This window comes from Ambystoma mexicanum, chromosome 3q (assembly GCF_040938575.1).
Source record: "Ambystoma mexicanum isolate Mex_15411 chromosome 3q, UKY_AmexF1_1, whole genome shotgun sequence".
Classification (NCBI taxonomy): domain Eukaryota; kingdom Metazoa; phylum Chordata; class Amphibia; order Caudata; family Ambystomatidae; genus Ambystoma; species Ambystoma mexicanum.
Window position 1 is genome coordinate 257196605 of NC_090926.1, and position 25197 is coordinate 257221801.

The 25197-nt window shown below is 46.5% G+C and overlaps 1 protein-coding gene across 3 annotated transcripts in view; it reads left to right on the plus strand.

Annotated features, from left to right (window-relative positions):
* The window catches only part of TIMELESS (timeless circadian regulator), a 1506051-nt gene that overhangs the window by 291663 nt on the left and 1189191 nt on the right, over positions 1-25197 (plus strand). For all 3 annotated transcript variants that reach the window (XM_069653695.1, XM_069653693.1, XM_069653694.1), the window contains exons 6-7: positions 12454-12516; positions 17650-17751. In XM_069653695.1, coding sequence (XP_069509796.1) covers positions 12454-12516; positions 17650-17751 — 165 coding nt within the window. The remainder of the gene's footprint in view (positions 1-12453; positions 12517-17649; positions 17752-25197) is intronic.

The window sequence follows — 25197 nt, forward strand, 5'->3', positions numbered from 1 at the left end:
AGGAACTCGTCCGGCTCCTACCCAATTGCCGCCGCAGGGTTTCGCTGGTGACGCTACGACTGGGTGCCAGAGGCCTCGTAGCTCCCGCGGTGCCGGCTCGCCTGCCCGCGCCCTCTGGGTCTCATCTAATGTAGGGGTGGGAGGGAGCAGAGAGGGCGATCAAATGTGCTCCAGCACACGGCAACCCCCCTAATAGGGCTCCCCCGGCTCCTCTTTTCATGCTGTGCACTCTCGGGGAGATGGTGCTTCCAACTTCACTTCTCAGGAAGAACAACGTATCCTGTTGGAAGAAGTCCAAGCACTACTACTGAAGGACGCCATAGAAATCATCCCGGTAAACAAGGGTTTTTATTGAATGTACTTCCTTGTGCTGAAAAAAGACCCAACAATGTGCCTTGTCCTAGACTTGCGTCCTGCGAACACCTATTTCAAGCCACAAAAATTCCGCTTGACAAAGCGACAGGAAGTAATCCCACTGCTAAAACTGGGGTACTACATGACAACCTTGGATATGAAAGATGCATAATTTCATATTTCAATGTCCCCAGCGCACAGAAGATTCTTGCGCTTCAAAATAGCGAACCACAAATTCAAGGTGCTACCCTTTGGCGTAGCCTCTGCTCCAAGGTTATTCACTGAGGTAGTAGCGGAAGCACACCTATGCAGAGAATCTATCCCAGTGTACCCATGACTGGCTGATAACCAGCAAAATACCCAGAAAACAATCGATCTTCTATTCCAATTGGGATTCTCAATCAACAAGAAAAAATTGTCTCGTTCCAAGCAAAACAAAACAGTTTTTAAGAGCTGTTAAAAAGACAGAAGAGGGCCTCTTCTTTCCGTCAAATGAAAGAGTGCAAAACATACTGCTGCAAATACCACAGTATCTAGCCGCTCGCCAAGTAACAGTATGCAAAGCAATGAGCTTGCTCAGGATGATTGCTTCATGCATTTAGCTGGTCCCGCACGCATTGTTGCGCATGCGCCCAATGCAAGAGTGGTTAGCGAAACAGTTGTCTCAGGCAAGCGGTCAGTGGGACGATCTAGTGGTTGTTTCGCTAACCCTAGTTCAAGCGCTACGCTGGTGGAAAAAGGAAAACCTGTTAAAGGGAAAACCTTTTCACAACTCTACAGTGCAAGCAGTTGTCACAACAGATGCATCACTCAGTGAGTGGGGAGCCCATTACCTTCACCACACAGCGCATGGCCTGTGGACACAGATCACAGCCCAAAATCACATAAACCTTTTGGAACTGCTAGCAGTGCTCAAGGCCCTACAAGCTTTCCAAGTGCACCTGTCCGGCAAGACAGTACAAGTCCTCACGGACAGCACCACTGTTTGTTTTACATAAGCAGGCAGGGGGGCACACTCTCCAAGTCTGTCCAGGCTAGCACAAAAAATGTGGAAGTGGGCACTCAAGCGGGGCATGTTCCTAACATCGCAATATTTTCCAGGGGAACTCAATTCTCTGGCAGACACATTAAGTAGAGATCTTCCACCCGAAGAACACGAGTGGCAGCTGGACAAAGACATATGATATATTCTCCCTCTGGGGCTCCCTGCCACAAGCCAAAACAAAAAATGCTTTGCATCCAGGTTTCCCCAACAGAAATCCAAGGGGAATGCCCTCTGGATGAACTGGTCAGGGAAATGTGCTTCTGCTCCTCCATTCCCCCCCCACCCTCCCAAGCCGCCCCCCAAGCCCCCAACATCACTACTGAGCAGGTTGATGAACAAGATGCACCAAGAACAAGTGACACTAATCCTAGTTGCACCTATGTGGGCGAGACAACCTTTGTTTCCACATCTGCGCAAACTGGCGATGTGCGAACCAATCAAACTCCTGTGCCCCTACAACATGCTCACACAGCACGGGGGGGGACAACGTTCCAACCACACCCTCAGTCTGTGAACTTGCCAGCTTGGCTCCTGAAGTCAGTGTTTAGCCATTTAAAACTACCTCAAAGATGTATGGAAATCCTCAAGGAGGCACGCAAACCAAACACAAGACACTGTTACTTTAACAAATGGAAGAGATTTGTAATATGGTGCCGGTCAAAAAATGTAAACCCAATAAAATGTACTCATCACACATTCTCTATTGTATGCTCTACATACTTGACTCCGGTCTAATATTCCACTCCATCAAGGTTCACCTAGCAGCTCTATCTGTGTACACCACTTCTCAAAGCAAGGTGTCCTGGTGGAAAGTCCCTGTCAGTAAGGCATTCATGGAGGGAGTAAAAAGACTTTACCCTCCCATTTCAAACACGCCTCCAGGGTGGGACCTAAATGTGGTACTTGCAAAGCTCATAGGACCGACTTTGAGCCAATGCACAAATCCAGCCTTAAACACCTTTCATATAAGACGGCATTTCTGGTGGCTATCCCCTCCATAAGAGTCGGTGAACTACAGGCTTTGTCAGTGCAAAACCCTTTCTTTGTGATCCATAAAGACAAGTTGGTATTAAGAACACACCTTAGGTTTTCACCTAAGGTCATATCGAAGTCAACATCAGTGACTTAGTCTGTGGGCAGGAGTTCATGTTTGCGGATCAGGCTGCATCCAAAAGCTTATTCCTCTATCCCTGAAGCCATTTCTCCAACCCCCTTCCACCGTAGTCCCGTAACACCTTGTACCCTTCCCCTCCTCCCCCATGCAGCCAACTGAAGCTACTTCCATAAGGTTCCCCTCTACCCTGACAACCTTCCTCCCAGTGGACCGCCTTGCGGCTATCTGGCTTTATACACCATCCTCATATCACCCTGCCGTACTACACCCGGAATTGTCACCTTGTGATCCTTCTCTGAACCAAAGGATCTGGGACCATGGAGCCCCTTGCCATCCAGCGCCGAGGCCTAACCCATCTTGGCCGGTCGCCTCCCTGCCACTTTTCAGCACCCATATTTCCCAAAAAGACACCCAATGTTGGTACGGGACTCATCAATCAGATGTGTAAGGTGTTCCTTATCGTATGTGGCTCGCACCTTGGCCACCCACCAACATCTGGGCAAAGCAGCATCTGGCCACCACCAACATTACCCTTACCATGTGCCCATCCTCACCCTCGTCTGCCTTCAACTTTACCCCAAAGAGAAGCCGGCACAGAGAAAGTTCCCTATTGATCCCATCAACCCCTTTAATCCACTACAGGACCTACCTCCAGTAGGTTTGCAACCTTCTACAGCCCCACCACATATAACCATAGTCCCATTTAGCCCCCCCACATTTCCAACAGCGTGGGTCGTATCCCCTGCACATCTTTGCTAGTGCAGCTGGTGGGTAATGCCACCTGTGTAGGACCTTTACAGCCTTGTGTCTATACTGCAAGGACTCCGTAGAGTTTGCCACTTTTCTACACATTAATGTCCATAAGGCGTCGTCTATTTCCCTTCCTAGGTCACATCCCCATCTAATTGGCTATGGCACCCAACTTTGCCTTCATGGCATTGGCCTAGGCTGGGGTGGTGGACAGTGCGATGTGATGTTGCACTTGCTGCAGGGGTGCTTCCAGCAACTGGGCAAGAACTACACAGAATGTGGGCTGTGCCGTGCCGTGCATCATGGCCACAGAATGCTGGAAGGTGCCAGTACCTAGGAATTGTAATGCTGACACTAGCTTAAAATTGGAGCACAGATTTACGGATATTTATACTACTTCCTATGTCCTCATGTATTATACTGAGCAGCTCAGTAATAGCCTCCCTGTTGAGGCGGTACAGGGTCACAACTGGGTGTCAGTTAGGGTCCATGATGAGGGCATGAACCTGGGAATGGGTGCACGGCTTGTGTGGGCCCTTCTCTTCCTTCCCCCCCGCTCCACCATGTACTCCCTGTGCGCTGGCCGCCCTGCATGTCTACTGAATAATGGCAGCATGGTGTTGGAAACAGTGTTTCGGGTAGGGTCGCTCCTTGTTAGCCCTCTGGCGTGCATTGGGACCACCTTTTGGCTTCATTTCTGAAACCCGTTTTCATTTACCTCCAGCTGGATGCTGGAGGTAATTGCGCTGTTGCGCTGTGCTGGGTGGTATTGGCGCCGGTTTTCACGTGCTTATACCGCCGCACATGAGCTTGTGATTCGGTTGTGATTGCTCTTGGAGTTTCTGGTGCAGATACCCCAGGCTGTAATAGCGCTGGCTATATCGCTGGTTGAATTTACAGTCCGCGGTATTTGCGCTGACTCGTGATTCGGTGGAGCGGTATTGGCAGTGCCAATTCCATTACCACCACTTTTAGGGTTACTGCCCAACTTGTGATGAGGCCCACAGAGTGGTGCAAATCGGTGGGAATGGATTGGCTTCTTTGGCTGATAATTTAGAATGCTTAGGAGGCACTGTTTGAGGTTAAAGTGAAGTGGTATTTAAGAGTGAACTTTCATGTCGTATTCATGCCACTCACCCCAATTCAGGAACTCTGTTCTATCGTTTACCGAGCTGCTTAAGCTTGCTACTCTGTCTTGAAAGACCAGGTGCAGTTTCGCAATGAATGAAAAAGTTTCTCTGATAGTGAAAACTTCCTGCAACTCGCTGCGGCAGACCACTCGCCACCGCGCTCTGCTTTGGGAGAAGTTTTCAAGCTGTGCAGCAGACAAATGCTTCCCACGGCCAACACAAGCTACAGCAAAGAGGATCCAGGACCGCTTCGCTCCTGCTTTCCTGATCTGCAAAGCTGTTTGGACACTTCTTTTTTTGTATTATTGTTGAAAAATGTAAGCGTGCTTTGAAAACCTTTAATTTAGGTAGAAATATTTACTTTATGAATTGATACCTAAGCACTTTGATGAATAATGTTTCTGGATTTAAACAGTTTTTTATTATGATAATGGATTAATTTATATAGAGCTTTTATTGTGGAATAACTCCCAACAAGTGTTGATAATTTCAAAGGCCCCGTAGAAGCATACCTTGAGGCTTTTGTAATGTGAAACATGTGTAAGCAAGTGTGATGCTGGAAATGCATCGGAGGGACAGGACAGGGCCTCTGTATCCTTGTCCTTTACTGCTTTTTATCGTATGTTCGGTCGTGTTTTCCGAGTTCATGTGGGACTCCTGGCAGTGCAGCTCTCTTTTGGTTTGGTGAACGGACCCGTGGGATACCCTTATGGCACCCATGGGCGGGGGTACAACCCTGTGCCCCTAGTGTATGTGTTTGGGCACCTGTGGGTGGCCCGCAGAGCAGGGTATGGGCTGGTGGCAGCTCCATGCTGAAATTTCCAGGTTCGCGGAGTATCCTCCATTTTGTGATACCCCGGCCCTGCCATTGGGATCCGTTGATTCCTGATGGAAAACAAGATGGCCCCTGTGGCTTTCTATTCCCCATTACCTTGTTTTCCCAAAGTCCTGGGAAGCCCTGACTCTGTCCCTTCCCCCTGACTGGCTGTTGGGTGGAAGTGCCATATATGGTGGTGTTGTGAAGGCCCGGCCAGACTGGCTGGAGCCTTCCCGGTGATGTATGTTGTGGGTACCTCCTGTGGGTGGGACCTGGGTGAATAGAGTGTGTGACGAATATGAATTCTGTTTTGTGGGTGTCTAGTATCTGGTGGTTGACACAATGACTGAGACAACCCTGCCCGAAACCGGTTTGAATGCAGCTTGGAGTGTTGAATGGTTCGGTACTTGTCCCAATACACATAACTTGTTGTGAGTGTCTGGAGAGAAGTGAATGGCCTGAATACCTTGTGTGGCTGATTGGCTGCCTGCCTGCACGAATGCCCGTAGTCGTGATTGGATGCTTGAGTGTGACCCAGCGGAATGAATGGGAGATCAACAGTATATCTGGGGACCTCTCACTGCTAGGAATCGTGCTCAGAAGCTGAAGTCCACTACGAGTAGCTGGAGTAACTGACGCTTGACCTTGAAGCCCTGCTGGACGAGAAGAATTGCCGTGGCTCTTCTTCACAATCTGAAAGCTGCTGTGCCTCCAAGGACTGACCCAGAGAGTACCTGGTAAGTCACCCTCTTCCCGAGCTACGAGGGACCATCGTGCACAGCTGATCTTTGCCAACGCTCCCCGGTAGACAGGCCTTCGACAGGCTGCCGACCCGATACGGGGACTGCTGCGTAACTCCAAGGAGAAGCACTCGGACTGTTGTCTGCCACTGTCGACGACCGCCGTCGCCTACCGGAGCCGCCGTGCTCCTTTTTGCCTAAGAACTTCAATTGATCATCGGACTCTCTCGTCTGCATCGTCACCCTCTTGTCTCCCGCTGGAGAAGGCCTGACCGTCGACGTGCCGAGGAGCATCCACCGGTGGGTTTCCTGCCACCTAAGGACCACAGACGCCGACGACTCGACGCCCTTGCTGGGCCACAGTTCTTCATCATCTCTTTGCGGTCCAGAACTATCGTCACCGAGGTGCCCCGCATGCCTCTTCCTTGCAGGACGCCAACGCTCTGTCGTCGACGAGCACCGCTAGGAATGAAGCTGCCACTTCCCTGCCATAGTTCACCCTGTTCACCGTCGGACGTTCGACGACCCGTGACTCCTGCCTTAAAGGGAAGGCACTCGAGAAGGGCCGTCGATTCCCCAACACCGAACGCCAAGTTCCCCGACACCCCTCGACGACCCGTGACTCCTGCCTTAAAGGGAAGGCACTCGAGAAGGGCCGTCGATTCCCCAACACCGAACGCCAAGTTCCCCGACACCCCTCGACGATCCGTGGCTCCCGCCTGAAAGGGAGGCACTCAAGAAGGATCGGTCAACGCATCGTCGGAGAACTCTACTCCACCAGGTACATTGGGGGGGTAAAACCTTAATAGGAAGAAGTGAGACTATTGAACACATGGACTGGGCTTGTGCGATATATCTTATTTTACAGGTTGCCCGGGTGGGGGGGGCGGGATCTCCACACAACTGTGTCTAGGTAACGGGGCCAGCTTCTGCCTATTGTTTCAACCATCTTACGTTCCTGCCTATCTCTATTGCTGGTTTCCTCGTTATTAATCTGTGTGACATTGTAACCGTACAGTTGATGCACTTTAATGAGATTTGATAACATTAGTGGTACCACTTTAGAATTGTATATATTTATCATTATTGACTTCCGAGTACAAAGTGCGTTATTGTGATCGTGTACATACCTTTGAATATTATATAAAGACTGTGTTTTCAGTAATAGTGTGTGGACATTCTTTTGTGGTGGTTCGGGGACTACACTGTACTTAAGAACCAGCCTGCATCACCTCCTGAGAAGCTAGGCCTTGATTGCTCGTCCATTGCTACCACAATAGAGAATCTTGGCTGGGGTCCTCTGTGCCTCCCCTCTACCATATAGAGAGCGGAAGTACAGACACCCCCTACCAGTCTTTACAGCAAGTGAACATGAAATTATTGTATTTACACATTTTATATTGTTGGTAATGCATTATTTAACCGGAGGAGATGGCCTCAGAAGAGCCCACCTGCAAGACTATGGCCTTTTCTGACAAAGTTAATGGTCAAATTAATTTCAATGTTCATTCAAACTTGGTAAAAACTGGAATACACGTGCCACGTTTTTAGCTCGCAGAGCTGTATAAAGCATTGTGTGATAAATAAAAGGTAGATCAACTCCTTAGATTGCATTGCACCAATGTGACACAGGAATAAACATGCTAATGTCACAATGAACACAGGAGCGAATAGCACTAATCTGGGAAACCTCTGACATGAGGTCCGAACCAAAATTCAGGCACTGATCAGATTGTCCTCATTTAACAAGTAATAAATGCTGAGGTCTAATCCCCAATTCGGTATGAAGAGCTTTTCTGTTGTAGAGAACGATTTATTCCTGTGAGCAGAAAAGCTCAGGAGTGGATTCACCTTTATTTATATTGCACAATGCGTTGTACAGCTCTGAGTAAAATGCTTGTCAAATGTCTGCACTGAAACTGCTTGTTTTCCAGTTGTTACCAAGTTTGAATAAATCAGAACTTCATGTGGAGATTCACTTTGTCGAACTTGTATGTCAACTCTGAAGCAAATGCAAAACTGTTTGAGTAGCAGGAGTTCCTACATTCTAGGTCAAGAGGGCAGGTGGTTTCTCTATTATCTTTGCTTTTATAGTATGGACACATAGTTGTTTCCCTAATGTAAGACTGCCACACAACCTTTTCTTTTTCTACATTTCATTGACACCCTATGTATTCTATGCATGTTGGTCTCCTCTGCCAATCAATGGGCCAATGTTTCCCCCTCCCCTTACCCCTCCTGTCAGGATCAACTATAGGGTCATGGGACAACCCTTGCACTCTTTCATCCTCAAGCATCCTAAAGGCATTTAGTGTACACTCTTACAAAAGGCACAACATGTCCCTTAAGCATATTTAGGCTCTAGCTGTAAAAGCCACCAATCTGGTTCTGATAGTAGCTGATGGGGTAGGGAAAAGACACCACAGCTTCCCTATTATGCCATGGTTGGTAGTGTGACAATTGACAAGATGTTGTCACTCCTCCCGAAGAGACGTTTTTCATGAGGCCAGAGAGGTGTGGACGTTACCCAATAGTCCCCCTAGGGGTGGTTTAATGCGGGAGCACCTCATGTGAAGGAACTCCCCCTTTGGGGACAAGGACGATCACCTGGGGTACAGCCATTGAATGTTGCCACTCTTCAACATTCCTTAGCCCTCCCACTGTTCAGAACCATTTTATTGAAAGTAAACTTTTGTCTTGTTGTAAAACAGAAGATAAAGCTAAAGCCAAAAGTATGAGCACGAAGAAGAGCACAGAAGACACATTAAGGTTATTGACTGTGCTAGTACTGATACGGGATGGCCCAGAGGAGGCATGAAAATTAAGTTATCAACAGAGTCAAAGGACTTTTACAATCCGGATGGGAGGAACTGGCTACAAGGTATAACATTTATATAACTAATTTTCCTCTAAAATTACCGGCCATCAACAAGGTATCCTGGCAAAAAAGGGGACTTTCTTCAATACTGGGAATTCCCCTCTTCCCCCTCTGATTCCCATCCAAGGTAGTGAACCTTCTGGGAAAATTGAATTTAACCAATTCACCAAAGCAAATAACTTCAAGATCGTAGCTGGAATGAAACCAACCTCTTGCCTCAATGACATCTGCCCTTCTAGCATTTTCAATGATTGTATGGATGTTCTGGCCCCCTGGGTAACTAAACTGATTAACTTTGCCTTCACCGGAGGTAATGTCCCCCCACCTGTTGTAGGAAGCTTGGATTACCCCATTATTAAAGAACAATAGTGATCCCTTAATAGCCAAGCATTAACCGCCCAATAACGAATGTTCCTTTTTTACTGAAGATCATGGACCGTGTGACACATATCCAAATGCAGAACTTCATTGAAAACAATGATAGCCTCTGCAGTCGGGTTTTGGAGCAAGACATGGCACTGAGACCACCATGCTGGATCTTAAATCCAACCTTGCCACCTTTGTTGACAAAGGCCAGCCAGCCCTTTTCATGCTATTGGACCTTTGAACACCCTTTGACCTAGTCGACCACTCGTTGCTGGTGACAAGGTTAAAAGAGCAGGCTCATTGTACCAGCATGACCACTCAATGGATATAATCATTCCTGGAACCTCGAAACGCCAGAGTTGCTATAGAAGGTGTTGGCTCTCTACCAGCTGCTATCACCTGTGGGGTCTCGCAGGGCTCGTATAGCTCTCCTACACTGTTCAACATTTATGTCGTGCCCCTTCTCTCTCTCTCTCTTGGATGACCTGGGTGTTCGGTATGCGACCTATGCCGATGACACTCTGGTCATCCTTGAGTTGTCAGGCATCTATGCACAGGACATCCTTAACTCAATCTGAGTCAATCCAGGCATGGATGTTAACCAACTCCCTTGCCCTCAACACGGACAGAATGGAGTTACTTATCGTCTCAGGGCAAACACTCAAAAAATAACATTGAGAAAGAGAGTTTTACCATCTCGGGCAGCAAAATCAGTGGCAAGGAGTGTCGTTATATTGTGACTTCTCAATACCTTGCAGATTGCATCAAAGTCTTTCATTCAACTTTCAGTCTTCAATCCCAACATCTGCACAACATTATGCAACCCAGGTTTAAGCTTGCCAGATTTGGTGGCACAACATTTGATGCCCAGGCACCCTCACCCTGGAATGACCTCATGTCAGACCGGATATCTGCAAACACCTTAGAAGGATTTAAGAAAAAAAAACTAGGTCCATCTGTTCAACCTCAAACCGAGCTGAAAACTACAAAGTTTGAGTTCCTGCTTTCCTCCTGACAACCTTCCTTCTTTCTGTCGTTAGTCTTGTTTTGTTTTTTGTGCACACTTTGTGCGCCCTGAGGCCCATGTGCCAGTGGCGCAGTATACAAATTTAAATAAATATAAATAACAGAGGGAGAAGTACCATGCAGCCGACGGAGCAATGGCAGTGAATGAGCAGATCCAAAGAGAAGACTTGATGTCCCAGGAAGTCCTGGCGGCGTAGCATGATCCCCCAAAAGATAAGCGGCAGTACGCGAGACCCGAAGGGGACAAGAGGATAGAAGGGAGGCTGGTTCACAAAGCTCTTTCTCTCCTCAGTAGTGCGTAGCCTACTACTGGGTATAATCAGAGGGGGGGGTCTGGGGATCCGGAAGCAAATACTGAGAATATTAGTGGATATCTTCCTGGTAGCAGTGGAGACAATTAGCTTAATAAACACCAGAGAAGGGTCTGGGACACCAACAAAAGGGAGCTGAGCAAACCTGGAGAACTTCCTCGCAGTGGCGGCAATAAGCTCCGTGATCTACAAAGGATTTGGGACTTTGCTAACAGACCAAAGTGGCAAAGAGTGCATCAATCTGAAGATTGTGAGAAAGAACTGTGCCAAGAAGTATCTGCAGAAGTGAGTCATTCTCCTGGTCCTGAACTGGAAGTTGTGCTGGAGACATCACGGGAAGGGAGTCAGTCCCCTGGTTTTATTGGGAACTGTATAGAGCTATTCTCCTGGAGGTGGAATTGTATAAAGCCTGTGTGAAACCTGCAAAGAACATTCTTTTGAATGCTATCGGAGTATCAGGAGAATGGAGCCATTCTCCTGAAGAAGGAACTTCCTGTTAGTTTAGTTTATAGTTGTAGTGTTAGGGATAGAAGTAGGTTGTGATGCAGGATGGTGGAGTTTAATTTGACAGACCCTTTTGAATTTGTTTTGAGGCAGGGAAACCTCTCTCAAAAGACGGGATAGTGAGGACCATTTTATGCACAAATAAGTCTCCAACCCCACCACCACCACCACCATGCCACCTTTGTGTCTGCTTCTTTCTTTGACACTCTTACAGTATTTGGTCAAATAGTTGCATCTGGGTGGAACTTTGAGCCATATGAGTGTTCCACTTGATCAGGAATCTGCAACCTGTGGCTCTTTAGATGTTTTGAACTACAACTCTCAGACCTATTCAGCATAGTCTATGGTTAAGGATCATGGGTCTCGTAGTCCTAAATGTCTGGAGAGCCACAGGTTGCAGACCCCAATGACAGAACAAATTCCAGAACCAACACTAAAACTTAACACAACTTGCCAACTACTCACTCCCCCGCGGCTGACTCCTCTCCACCATACGCCACACACACACACACACACACACACGATCAAACGGATCAGCCTAATCTCTCACAAACACACAATCCATAAATCCACCATGAAACTAACTGCCACAAATAAACATCCCAACCAGTGAACGTTGCCTTCCTGGACACAATAACCACAGTGCGCACAATCCAAATAGACCTAGAAAGCAGACTCGTACAAGATGCCAGTTCCTCCGGGTTCTACAAGCACTAATAGAAAAGCACAACCTCTATTCTACTCCATCTCCCATCACTAATCAACCCAACCCACTTTCTTGCAGAACCATTTCAATACCTGGAGACCATGCCAATGGTAACGGTGCGCCGTATAAGACAATTTAACATACTGCACTAGATGGACATAATCAGAGTTTGCCTGTTTTCCGATGAGATTGTTATAAATCTGTTTTGTCTGCTGAAGAAATCCTACAAGTTAAAATCCTGAGTTGACCTATTCCAAACAACAATGTCAATAGTGTACCGTATGATGATCCACACCAGAACTGGGGTGGGTCTCAACTTCAGCAGAACACACCGATAAGTTAAAACCAAACTTTGTGCTAGTCTTCAAGTGCTCCTCCAACACACTCGTTTCATGAGCCAGATCATTCTGCTTTCACACAGTGTCTCCTTACATTCAGTACTCAAAAAAGTAATCTTAGCCATCATGGCATAACTTCATGCGTCTGAGTAAGATGCAACCACATCTACCATATCCCACCTTTCAGCCCAACATTCTAACCCTCACCATTTCACATGTAGATGACCCAATCCACCGATTGGCATTATTTTTGCGTAATAGGAGTCCTATCTTTTCAAAATGTTTCCCTTTCATCCAATTGCAAACTCCAACATTGTTACTTTTTGTTTGACTGTTGATCTGACTAACCATTTATTATTTTACACATGTTTCAGGCATTCGCCAATGAGAAGCTGTTTGGAGTCTTGAGTGAAAAGCTCTATGATCTCTTGCAGTTGGTGAGTATTTTTGTCGCGCTGTCTACTCCTCCAGAGACTTGCTGCTTGCTGTGCTGCAAGATGCACTCTGCAGGACAGACACCCTGCTGAACAGTTCCAGTGAACTTTCCAATATGACAGGCTTTCTGTTTAGAGGGCACTCGTGAATATCCATTTTGTGTACGTACACCACATCCATCCCAACATTGCATTCTGCCCATCATCCTGCGATGGTTAAAAGAACACAAGATGGGTTGGCAGGCAGCTTCTCATACGCGGTATGCTTGGTTTTGATTCTGGCCTTGTTGACATCTGGGGTGGGATGTGGGTAAATGTTGATGACCTCTCCGTACCTAGTTATCGCTCTCTAATTTAGTTTGCTTCTTCTATGAGTTTCGGTTGATTGGTGGTTGCAGAGGACATGAAGGAATACAAAAAGTGATAATTGCCATAAAAGTAATTGGAGTGTTTTACTGATTTTCATGAGCTGTCAGTGTATATTTCACTGCCCAAAGTTCTTATGGTGGTAGCCAATGGTGTAGGATGGTTAGCAGACTGAGCAAAGCGTTTAGATTTGCAATACTTTCAGCCTGTTATTTCATGACATGGGTTAGGGTGAGCATATGGCCCCCAAGACCTGAATTTCCCTCCAGGGATTTGTTGTTGGGAGGGACAAGGTGCTACTTTGCTTTGGGTGCTTGGCAGTGCTTCACTGGCAGCGGTTTATCTGCTAGCTTCTGTCAAGCGTTATTGTTTAGGTTGCGAGAAATGCGATAAATACAGCACATTGTATGCATGAATGATGTGCATAGTAGCAATGTACGCTTTGGGAGAATAGTCACTAGGCAGTGTGCAGTAAACATGATGCAATGAGATGCTCAAAGCAGGAGTTCAGTACTTCTAGTTGGAGGCTGTGTGCTGAGATCTATGTTGGCTTTTGTGGTGCTTTGATAGCCCGATTCATCATCTTTGCTATTCAGGCCCTCTGCAATTTGGTATGAAATCAGGGTTTGCAAAGTGAAAGGGGAGCAACATCTTGGTCGCGTTGCCTCTCTCTCGATTCTTTGAAGTAGTAGTTTAGGAGAGTCCGCCAAAGGAGACGGCTAGAGCCTGCAATGTTTTGTGACCAGTGAGGTGTGACACAAGTCTGTGGTCCCGTGTAGCCTTTTCTATGCAGCTAGGGTATGTTTTGGCTTGCACAAATAGGAGTTAAATAGGAATTTTGTGTGTTTTAGGCAGTGATGCCTATGACCTCTGGGTTCTTGTGGGTGTTGGTGTTGCGATCCTCCTTGGTGGTTGTATTTTGGCTGTTGCTGAACAGCTGGAGTGGATCTAGGATGATTGAATGTGTCTTGACTTCAGGGTTACCCGTTTCTTTACTTGGTACTTGATGATTTGGGTGTGTCCGGGCCTGTTTGCTTGACAACTGGTTGCAGAATCATTTGGGAGTGTGGTCATGGCTTTATTGGGTGGGGGGGTAATGTTTGATGTGGAGCTTGTTTTATTGTTGAAAGACAGTGTGGCTATGTGTGGTTGTTTACATGTAGGCCGTGGTGGGATGGTTTCATAAACCTTATGTACCTGCTGAGTGGTATGTTTCCTGTGACTAGGCCGTCCAAGGAGTGACTTTGGGTGCAGGTTAAGTGTTGATGGATTTTCAGAATCAACCCTGGGGAAGAATACAAGAGGCAAACCTATTATGAACAGGAAACGCATACACAAGTCTATCCACACTCTATTTAAGCAGGTAGGTAAGCAGTAAAGCCTAGGCTCTGCAACATGTGGCAGTGGTGTATTTGTTCAGTGGGACACACACACTCCAATAATCCAAGTTAGACAGTAACGTATAAAAATCCAATCTTTATTAGGTCTGGACACTATGCAATGAAAATAGTGGGTAATTACTACCACTAAACTCACACTATGCACATTCACCATGGGGTGTTCCTTCTAAAAAAAAAAAAAAAACTTACTTTTGATACAGTTAAATAGGGTTCATGTGATGAACGCAAGTTAACTGTATGCAGTAATTGCAAACAGCTAAGTAGTTTAGAACCAGTTAGAAACCATAGGTATTGAGAGAAATGGTAGAAACACTAATTCACTGCCTTATGATACAAGACCCCTAGCACTTTTGAAGTCCTTCACTGCTAAAGAGAATGGGACCCAGTCCCCTAAAAGTCACAAGTCCCAGCCCATCGTAGGGAGTGTGGAGTCTTTAAAATTAGCAGAACACGTTTTGGTAAAGCCAGCAGGTAAGCGCAACTAAATTGTTGGGGAAGATTTTCCTTTTGCAGCTTTCCTCCCATACATTGTATTTGTGCTTTGACTCCTCACCCGATTTATTATTTTTTTTGGTGGCAAGTCAAGTCGTCTGCTTTACGGTGCACATTTTTAGCGGGAGACTGAGTCCATAAGACTTATCAGTGCTAAGAGCTTTGCTGTATTCTGGTGGTAAATCTGGCAGAATACCACCAAATGGAATTACTCTTACTGCCACTTGGGTGGTAAGACAATGTTAGCCCCCATTTATGGAGTCCATGGGTATCTCAGTGGAATTACCGCCAGTGGTAATTCTGGCCGGTTTTGGTGGTTAAGGCAGTGGAATCTTTTCCTCCGCCTCACCACCAGAGTTGTAGAACGGTGGTGCAGTAATGTGGCAGTAATTTTTCCTGCACCGCCATACTTGTAATAAGGCCCAATGTCTTACCTTATGGATGTCTTGTAATTTTATAACTGCACACATCACCCCAAAGTGAAGTCGGGTATCTCTATAAGATTTTCTTTTGTAACCTTTGGGTTCCAAATACAATGTGACCAGGATGGGCTGGCGACAGAGGATGTTTTTCTACGTGTTTGGAACTTTTTACTTGTGCACTTTTGTATTTTCCACATATGCCTAATAAGAGTGGCTAGCACTCCAAGATGGCTCTGCCAAGAGATTTTTCCTGTACTTAGCCATATTGTTCTATGTCCTTCTTCCTGCCTGTCAGGGCCAGAATTGCCTTATATGGGATGCCCTTTCCGCGGGAGATATGCTGCTTTTGCCAGTTAAGGGGTGGTCTGTGTATTTGGCCGGATGTGGGGGTGGGACTTTCTAGTCCCAGTCCGCATCCTGGCGCCTGAATGTTTGTTTGGCAGATTGTGTGGCCAATGACTATCCATGATCGGATAGCCACTGCCAGTTTGAATGGTGCAGATCCTTACCATTGGTGGATCTGGGAGAGCTTCCCGTCCAAATCCTGGATAAAAGGAGGATTCTAGTAGCCATTTCACAGGTCATTGTTGGAGCCAAGACCCCCTACGAAGAAGCACAGCCTGCTGATGATTAGAGGACAAATACCAACTCAAGTGAAGTCCCGGTGTCGCCCAGCTCCCCTGCCTGACCTCAAGGACACCTTTGTCAGTGCTTCGACATCTGGACCAGTGGGAACAACCACTCGACCTCTGCTCGAGTATCCATGCCTTCTGAGACTTCCAAAGTGTCCCAGCTACAATCAGTGGACTGGCAAGTTCTCTCCTGGACTGTGATGAGCACAGAGGAGCTGTGACTTGCTTGGACTTAGCTGCAGGGAATGCTGGTCGGCAGCATAGGATGTCCTCTGGTCTCAAGTATGCTGCTCCATTTTGAAGGGGTCTTCATTCCAGTGACTATCTAAAACATGTTCGCAGGAGTACTCCTTTTATCATAAATTCGAGATGGTTTCACTCCAAACCCGCCAATGGTAAGGGTCTGCACATTTCAAACTGGCAGCGGCTGTCCAACCCTGGACAGCTTCCTGCCTTCAAATCTGCCAAGCAACAGACAAACTTTGGCCAAAGTGTGGACTGAAATCAGACAGTCCCAGCCCCCACATCCAGCCAAGAACACATTATTATGCTGCTTGGCTTTCCTTTGTGGTATTTCTAGAGCGAGCAGGAAGAAGGCTAAGGACAAATAGCCAAAGGACATGGCGAAAATGTGTGGCACGGCCATGTTAGAGTATCTGGTACTCAAAATGTTGATATGAGGTAAAATGCAAAAGTGCCCACAAGAAAAAAAAAAACACCATAGAAGTATATCTGCTGTCACCAGCCTATCTTCGACACATCATGAAAGTAACAGAAATGCTACTAAAATCAAAAGAAAAGGGGATACAAAGTACCTCCGTGCACCTCATTACAAGGTGATGTGTGCAGCTTAAAAACGCAAGGAATTTCGTAATGGGGTACAGTGTCCCGCAAGCCATGATGGCAATAGGGACAGGTCAATGCCCACAAAATAGATGATCTAAGCAAGCTACGTAAAGCAAAACGGCTTTAGTTGCAACCAAACAATTGCAAAAGGTTGGGAATGGGGTTCCATAGATGTCTGTGGTGGGAAAGCAGCAAAAAGAACACCTTTCGTAACACTAAGCATGGTGTGGGCATGAAGTTGAGGCTGTTCTCTCCCCTCCCCCACCTATGCTGTCATGTTTTGTACAGAGCAAGGAGCCACACAACGTGTAGATATTTGTGCATGGCTGCTTTGGTGAAGGTGGTATTCGCGTTTCTCACTTGTGACGGAGTGAGCTGGAATAACCCTTAAAGGCTGTTGCATCTGGCAAGGCTGCCACCTACCTCTGAGCTTTTGCCTATTAGTGCTGCAAATGTGTGCTGGGTTCTGGGCCAATTTATGGCATGCCCTTGGTTCTATTGGGTATGTTAATGGGTGCTGTGTGTGCCATATGTGTGTGTGTTCCTTCATTTGGGGAGGTGATTGGGGCCACAGAGTGTGGAGGCAGCCATATAAAAAAGACAGTATTTCTGCTAAGTCACTTAACCTCAGACGGAAAACTCTTCCACTGATTGCTGGTGTGGTTGAAGTGGCATAGGACAGACATTTTCACAGTTTTGTAGTTCCAAATGTTTAGATTTTGGCAAATTTCTTATTTACTTGCTTTGTGTGCATGCACCCCTGTTAAGCATATTTCCATCATCCCTGCTTGTAATTAATGTAGTTTTGCTTTTTCTCGTCCCCTATCCTGCTAAGCCCCTTCACTCCCTACAACACCCGTCTGCCTCAGTGCTTCTGATTGCTGCCCCTATTCCTAGTAAAAAAAATAATTTGCCCAAGCAATGATCAACTTTTCTTTTGATCCTGTAATCTTTCTGTCTGTGGCCTGTGTTTTTCAGGACTGGGAGCAGAGAGAAGAGGAAGACAACTTGCTGATCGAGAGAATTTTGCTGCTGGTCAGGAACATACTTCATATTCCAGCTGACCCTGAGGAGGAGAAGGTGAGTGGGCTTTGTGTTAACGCAGCATCACTTGCTTCAGCTTTAACAGTTGACTACTGGTTCTACAATTACTCTGATGCAATTCCAACTTGTCTGAATATATAAATTAAAGCATGCATAACCACGACCTCTGCCTTGGTGGGCCCGTCCCATGATGGAATTATAGGGTGTGCTGTGAATGAAATGTTTACCAATAATGAAACCTGCATCCAAGCTACCACAACGCCACTGAATTCTTCATCTATTGGCTAACCTCATAGGTATGATTGTGGGGAATGTTTCAACTACGCAGTGGAACAGGTCAGTGCTCTAGATAAGTTTGGAGTAAAATTATTTTTTAGGGAGTAGAAAAGTAAATCCCATTCCCCATGGGAGTATTTAATAACCAAGTCAAAATGTTTTAACTGGAAAATGGAAATGTGTTGTAATAATATTGCACTTAGTTATTCATGCACATTAAAAGTTACAGGTTTACCTCAGGCAGTAATAGTTTGTGTGGTACTACGTGCACTACTGGTGCAAACATATCCATGGAGCTTTGCGGGTGAAAACTGGGGCACAAGGTCCTACATGTCTTTCCCATTTTTTGTTAGGAGTATTTTTACTCCCCATTTGTATTTTTTGGGAGTATTTGGCTTTTTTTAGGGAGTATAAGTGGCCAATATACCCCTTATTTGTAGGGCTGGAACTGGTTATTTATTGATGAAATCTTGTAGGGATTACTTTTTTAGACAAATTTATATTCTAGGTTGCGTGGCTTAGTTTTTGTTTTCCTCATTCTGATGCTAAACAGCTATGTGGTCTATGGGTTGATTTGCAACTAAGAAAGGTGTTTCTCACTTGGAACAGTTGAAGAAAAAGTTGTTGGGATAGGATAAACTATAGTACCTCAAAGGATGTGCCCCCTCAATTTATTTCTCGATTCCCGGTTTCCATTCCAAGATAGATTCCCAGTCTAAGGGTTCTCAGTATGGGGATTGGGACAGACTCCTATAGGTACTGGGGTCCTCACTATAAATTAAATTGGATGTTCCTCTCTGAAAGATCAAAACAAAAAGTGAAAAGGAGGGAACAAACTGCTGCGCTTTGGGGGGGTTTCCTATTTAACAGTGCTAATGGTCTCCCTTTGGGTTGCTTATCTGTGTACACTTTCAAATATGTAGAGCGCCTAGAAAGAGGTCTCAGGGATGTAGGGCCAAACATTTCATCCAAAACAATGCCTCAGATAAAGCACAGAGCTCGCTTTTTGCAACCCTTCCAGGGATGTAGTGCTTAGCCACTTCTTTCAGCTCCTCGCGATACAGTGCCCAGATCACTTCTCAGGGTTATAGTGCCCAGCTCACTTCTTAGGGATATGGTGCCCATCTTACTTTACAGGAATATGGTGCCAAGCTACTTGGCAGCAGGTCCAGGTCTCTCAGCGTTACAGCATTCCAGGCCTCTTGACACCTGTAGGGCTTTCAGGCTCCTTGGCATCTCAGGCCATCGAAGATCAGAAACTTCTTCCATCAGATCCACCGGCATAGCCTGTGCAGGTCTGCACTCTGCCACTGCAGTCTCCTTTCTGCAGTCCTGGGGCTAGATCATGGGACTTGGACGGTTTTTCCTCGAAATACACACTATACGGCACCAAGTAGCTCACGGCTCTAATTCGAAAGCCCTGGTAATCTGGATTTTTTGGTCCATAGCATCCACTCCCGGCCTTGAGACAGGGTCAGGGATCCGACTTCATAATAGATACTAGCTTTCAAGTCTAGATACTAGCTTTCAAGTCTTGAGGAGCTATCGGATTGTAAATGCTTGCAACCCCGAATATTTGTAAGACCCATGAGAGTATCATATTTTTATGCTCACATGTTTGTCATTTGTGTAAAGGATAAAATAAAAAGTGCATTGTGGAAGAGAGTAAATCCCCACAATCATAAATACCCTCTGTGCAGCCTGAATCTCTCTATTGTAGGATTGGCGAAGTGACGGAACATTAATTTATTAGGCAGAGCAGTCTGATTACATCGTAGTGTGTAAAATGCAAACATGAGTTCCTCAACACGGGGAAGGAGGAACCATAATTTCCTATGGTTTACATTAAATCCGGCTGCATTGTATGGGGTGCAATAGAGAGAAATGTTGAATTCTGTTTGTTCTATTCATTGTAATTGCATTTTAAAGTGAGTCTGAGGAAGGTGCAAGTTTGGTAGAAACAAGAACAAAGTTACATATGAATTGGTGTGTGCTACTTTCAGTTACCTTCAAGAGTGCTTGTTGTATTCTAATTGTGCTCTTTGCCGGAAAGGGGAAATTCTATCTTGTGTGGAGTTGAGAAGCCTCCGGTACTGTGTGATGAATCAGTAATGATTCCTCCCAGAAACCTGGCCTGGGACCCTTCTCATGTGGCCAGGGAAAGGCATATGCCTCCTGACCCTGGGGTGGCGGGAGGATCACATGGGGTTGTAGGGGCAGGCCAGGGTGACTGTGAAACCCCCCTGTTTAACTTTCCTCCTAATCCCACACTTTTGAGGGTTGTTTGCCAAACAGAAGTTAAAAGAACCAACGTTGCTGGGGATTACAAATCCCATAATCTCTTAAAAACTGGGACGAGGAAGAGGCGTGAAGAGGCATGCTGTAGCAGTAGTAAGGCAATTAAGCTTAAAAGCCCACACCTGAAGCAAACTGTGAGGCATAAAAGGCCCCCTCAGGCGCAGGCAATGAGGAGGAGCTGGAACTCTTGACTGGAGTGTGTGCTTTAGTAGCGGAGGCAGAACCAAGAAGACCGTGTTGGGTATCCATGCAGAAGTGTGAGAACCAAAGGGATGCCGGAACGTTGATGCAGCAGATTTCACCTGCTTGTTCTGTGAGGGTCCTTCCTCCCCCAAACCGAGTTAGAGGCTGCCCAGCGCAAGGCATGTGAGAAGGCTGCCTTTGCCCATGTGAGGCTGATTGTGAAGACGTGCCGGAGAACTGTCGGAGATCGAGGCGAGGAGCTGTGATCAAGCCACAGGTCTCGGGAGCAAGAGGGGCTTCTTAGTCGAGTGGCCGAACCAGAGACACCTTCAGTAAGGAAGGGTGTGGGTCCCTGTGAAGCCAGAAGCAGTAGTAGCTGTGCCCGAAGTTGTGGAAGTTGTGCAAACCGCAGAACAAGGATCACAGAAGCCAATGAGTTAAAATATGGCGTTCTGATTCCTTGTGCGAGCACTGAGGCAACGGTATCCAGTTCTATCTCCACTTGCGTATAAGCAGAAGCGAGCTGAACCTCTTCATTGAACCTTTTTTTTAATTTGTTTTTTATTAGATTTTAATACATAACAATTCACACAGTGAGAAAGAGGAAAAGGTTACATATTCGTTCGCATTTGTTACACAGTTGAAGAGTGGATTTTGCAGATCGCTTAATAACTTTTCTTACGTCTTTTTCTGTACACAAAACAATGTAACAGTTGAATTCAAAGGCATACTTTTCCCTTTCCCTCTATTCAGTTTCACCCCTCTCCCTGCCCCCTCCCCTCGAGGACTAGGAAAACGTGCAACCAGAGTATTGTGGATTCGTGCTCATGTACTTATTCTTATGGGTCGAAAATGTGCAGTAAGGTATCTTCAGGGACTCGCTATACGGAGGGTGTTCCATTATGACTTCTACTGGTGTCTGAGAGGTAATGTGGATGCAGTTTCAGTAGAAGGAATGTGGGACGAGGTAACAAGGGGAGAAGGACCTGTCCAGGCCCTTTATACGGTGGGCGTTAATGCCGTTTTGGGTCTGACGTGTGTTTTCTTAGGAAATCTGACCATAAGACTTCGCACTGAGTCGCCTTGCCGTGTAGTGATGCAGTAATTGTCTCCATGGTGCATATGCTCATCACCACCTTGACCCATTCACTCTCAGTCTGGGTTATACTTGATTTCCACTTGGTGGCAAGTAGAGCCCGAGCCGCGAGCAACAGATGGGGGGCTGGGGGGGGTTAAGCCTTGGACTCTCTTCCACTCATCCTCAACCCTCTCAAGACCGAACAAGACAAGGTGGGGGTCCGCTGTTCTTTGGATCCCGTCCACATCCCTAATCTATCCCAAAACCTCATCCCAATAAACCTTAATTCGGTGACATCCCCACCACATGTGCCAGTAGTCTGCGACTTGTCCACATTCACGCCAACAAAGGGGGGAAGATGATTGGTACATTTTGGACACTTTATGAGGGTCGTACTGCCAGCGGTGCAGGAGTTTAATGGAGTGGAGTTTGTATTGGCATGATATAGAAGTGCGTGTTGCCATACAACACATCTTATCCCATGTGTCTTCATCGATTTCCGTCCCCATATCGTTCCCCCAACGTGCCTTGAGGTTATGCGTGTTCCCCCTACCCGCCTCCACTAATATTTTATACATAGTGGATATCGGGCCCTTCCTGTCAGTCTTGGAGTCCAGCAATTTTTCAAAGGGGGTAAGCTCCCTACTCAGTTTCTCTTTCCATGCTGCCTTCGTCAAGACTCCTTTGATCTGTAAGTAGTGGAAAGTAGACAGAACGCCTATATTTAGGGCCTCCGTTAGTTCTTGAAGCGTGATAAAGGAATCACTTCGGAGAAGTTGACCCACCCTTTCCAGCCCTGCTTCATACCACGTCTGAAATCTCTCAACATTGGGGATGTGGTTATTTATGCCAGGGGACTACAGGTGGCTCAATGGAGACGGCCATGTTGTGATTCTTCTCATCTCTGGACCCTCCCTCCATACCTCCCATTTATTTTGAAATTTGTTTATTGGCATTTAGTTAGGGTTACAAAACAACACCATCAGCGGGTGCATCTGTCAATATCAAATGAGCAAATTTCCACATAGTACAGCAGCATATTAAACAGTAACTACAAACAACAAATTAACATTAACCGTCTCCTGAGTCGTCTTGAACAATGTTCTACTGGTCTCCGACAGGGTGGATGTTTGGGTTATGGGGGGGGGCAAAACCAGTTCAGGAGCCTTCTTGGGCCGTGATGGTTTAGTTCCAAGTGACCTAGTTGGCTGCATGGATCAGCGATTCGTCCTGGCGAGTTATTCAAGGAGGTTTGTCGTCTGGAGAGTGGAACAGTTTTACCATGGTGTCTTTCCATGCAGTTAGTGCCATGCTCGAGTCTTCGGAAGATCTGGCTACACTATCCTCCCAGGCCCTTGTTTCGGCGTTCGCCCATTTCTCAAGTTCTTTATGCCATACCGTGAAGATCGGACCTGTGGGCTTTTTCCAAGACATGGCCATAGTTCTTTTAGCCAATATGCACACTAAGTCCATCAGTTTAACTGAGTGCTTGAATTTAGCTAGTCTGGGGTAGGTTCCCAGAAGGCATTCATGCGGAGTCCATGTGTACCAGGTCAGACCCGCCTTTTCACACGTTTGCTTTATTTTTGACCAGAGGGTCTGAGTTTTGGTGCAGTTCCAGAGCATATGGATCAGGTTTGCATTATCCGTCCCGCACCAGGTGCAGTTCGGTTGTGTAGAATTGTTGAATATAGCCAATTTGCTTGGGGTAAGGTAGGTGCGGTATAATACATTTATCTGAATCAGTCGAAATCTGTGGTTTCTAGAGACCTCCCTGGGGAACGCCAGTGCTCTATCCCACTCCTTATCTGACATCTCCAGTCCCATGTCCGTTTCCCACTTAGACCTAAGTACCGCACTCCGGGGGTTAGGAGTGTCGATTAGGTGACCGTATATTTGGGACACCACCCTCCCGCCTTCTCCGAGATTATATAGTAGTGTTATGAAGGGGTCCATTTCCGGTTCCTCTGGCCAGGTTACCCATTCTGTTTGTGCTATTTTTCGAATCTTCTGGTACCAAAGGTATTGGCCAGAAGGGATACCATCTTCCGCTTGCAACATGGGGAATTCCCGGAAGGTTCCCTCAGCATATAGATCTCCCCAAGTGTATACCCCTTTCCTTTCCCAGAGTCTGATATTATACAGATCGGTATCGGCCTTGTCCTGCCTCGAGATTATTGGCATTTCCGGAGAGTATGGCTGCTTTAGTTGCCTGACCGACTTGGTTCTATGCCAAATTTTCCTACCCAGGGTCACCAAAAAGGGTGCATTGCGTAGTAGGTTTTGGGGGGCCCAAATCAGTTCTTTCAGTCTTACCGGAGATATCATGTCCTGTAGCAGGGGAGTTTCAGACGTGATCTCGTCTGCTAGCCATTTAGTTACAAAGCCCAGCTGGGCAGCCAGGTAATATTTCTCTAGATTCGGTAGTTGAATTCCACCTTGTTTGTATGGTAGAACCAATGTGGATAGGGCAACCCGGTGTCTACCACTTCCCCATAAAAAGTCCCGGATTATTGCATCAAGTAATAGAAAGAAGGGTTTAGTGATGTAGAAGTGCACATTTTGGAACCCGTATAAGAATCTGGGAAGAACAATCATTTTAACTATAGAGGCCCTACCCATCATTGATAGGGGTAGCTTAGCCCAGAATCCCATGGATTTACGCAGTCCCGGGAGTGCAGCCCTCGTGTTACATTCATGCATTAGCTCTGGGGTGTGCATTATCTGGATCCCAAGGTAACGGAATGAAGTGGTTTGCCAATTTATGCCCACCGAAGGAAGTTCTTCAGGAGGCCGACCCTTTAGTCCCGCTAGCGGAAACAAGCAGGACTTGGTTTTGCTGATTTGTATGCCCGAGACCTTCGCATAATTGTCAAGGACTTCCAGCATTGTTGGCACATTAAGAAGAGGGTTGTTGACATATATAAGCACATCATCGGCATATAAAGAAACAATGTGGTCTACCCCGCCTATCCTTATGCCCGCGTCAAAAAACTGCTTTCTAAAGTAAATAGCTATGGGCTCCAGACCTAAGATGTAAAGCATGGGTGAGAGAGGGCAGCCTTGCCTAGTTCCCCTACAGATGTCCCAGGCCTCTGACACATATCTCCCAGATTTTAGTCGTGCTCTTGGTTTATTATAAAGGATCTTAATCCACCTAATGAACCCCTGGCCAAAGCCGAATCCCTCCAGAACTGCCACCAGCCACTCCCAATAAATAGAACCGAATGCCTTAATGGCGTCTAAGGACAGTAGGGCATAGCATTCCTGGCTTGTGTCGGTTTGAGCTATTATGTGCTGGAGCCTGCGCAGATTCATGGTCGTGTTACGACCAGGCACAAAGCCGTTCTGGTCCGTATGTATTATGTCTCCAATTACTCTGGATAGCCTCTTAGCTAGAATTGATGTAAGTATTTTAACGTCATAATTAAGCATAGCAAGGGGGCGGTAAGAGTCGCATCTATCTGCGGGTTTATTAGGCTTGAGCATTGGGACGACCAGAGTTTCCCTCATGCTATCCGGTAGGGTCCCCCTTTCATAAGATTCCAAGAAGACTTCATGTAATAGCGGTGTTAAGGAGGGTTCATATGCCTTGTAAAATTCCGGAGGCAGCCCATCGCTGCCCGGGGCCTTACATGTAGCCAGGG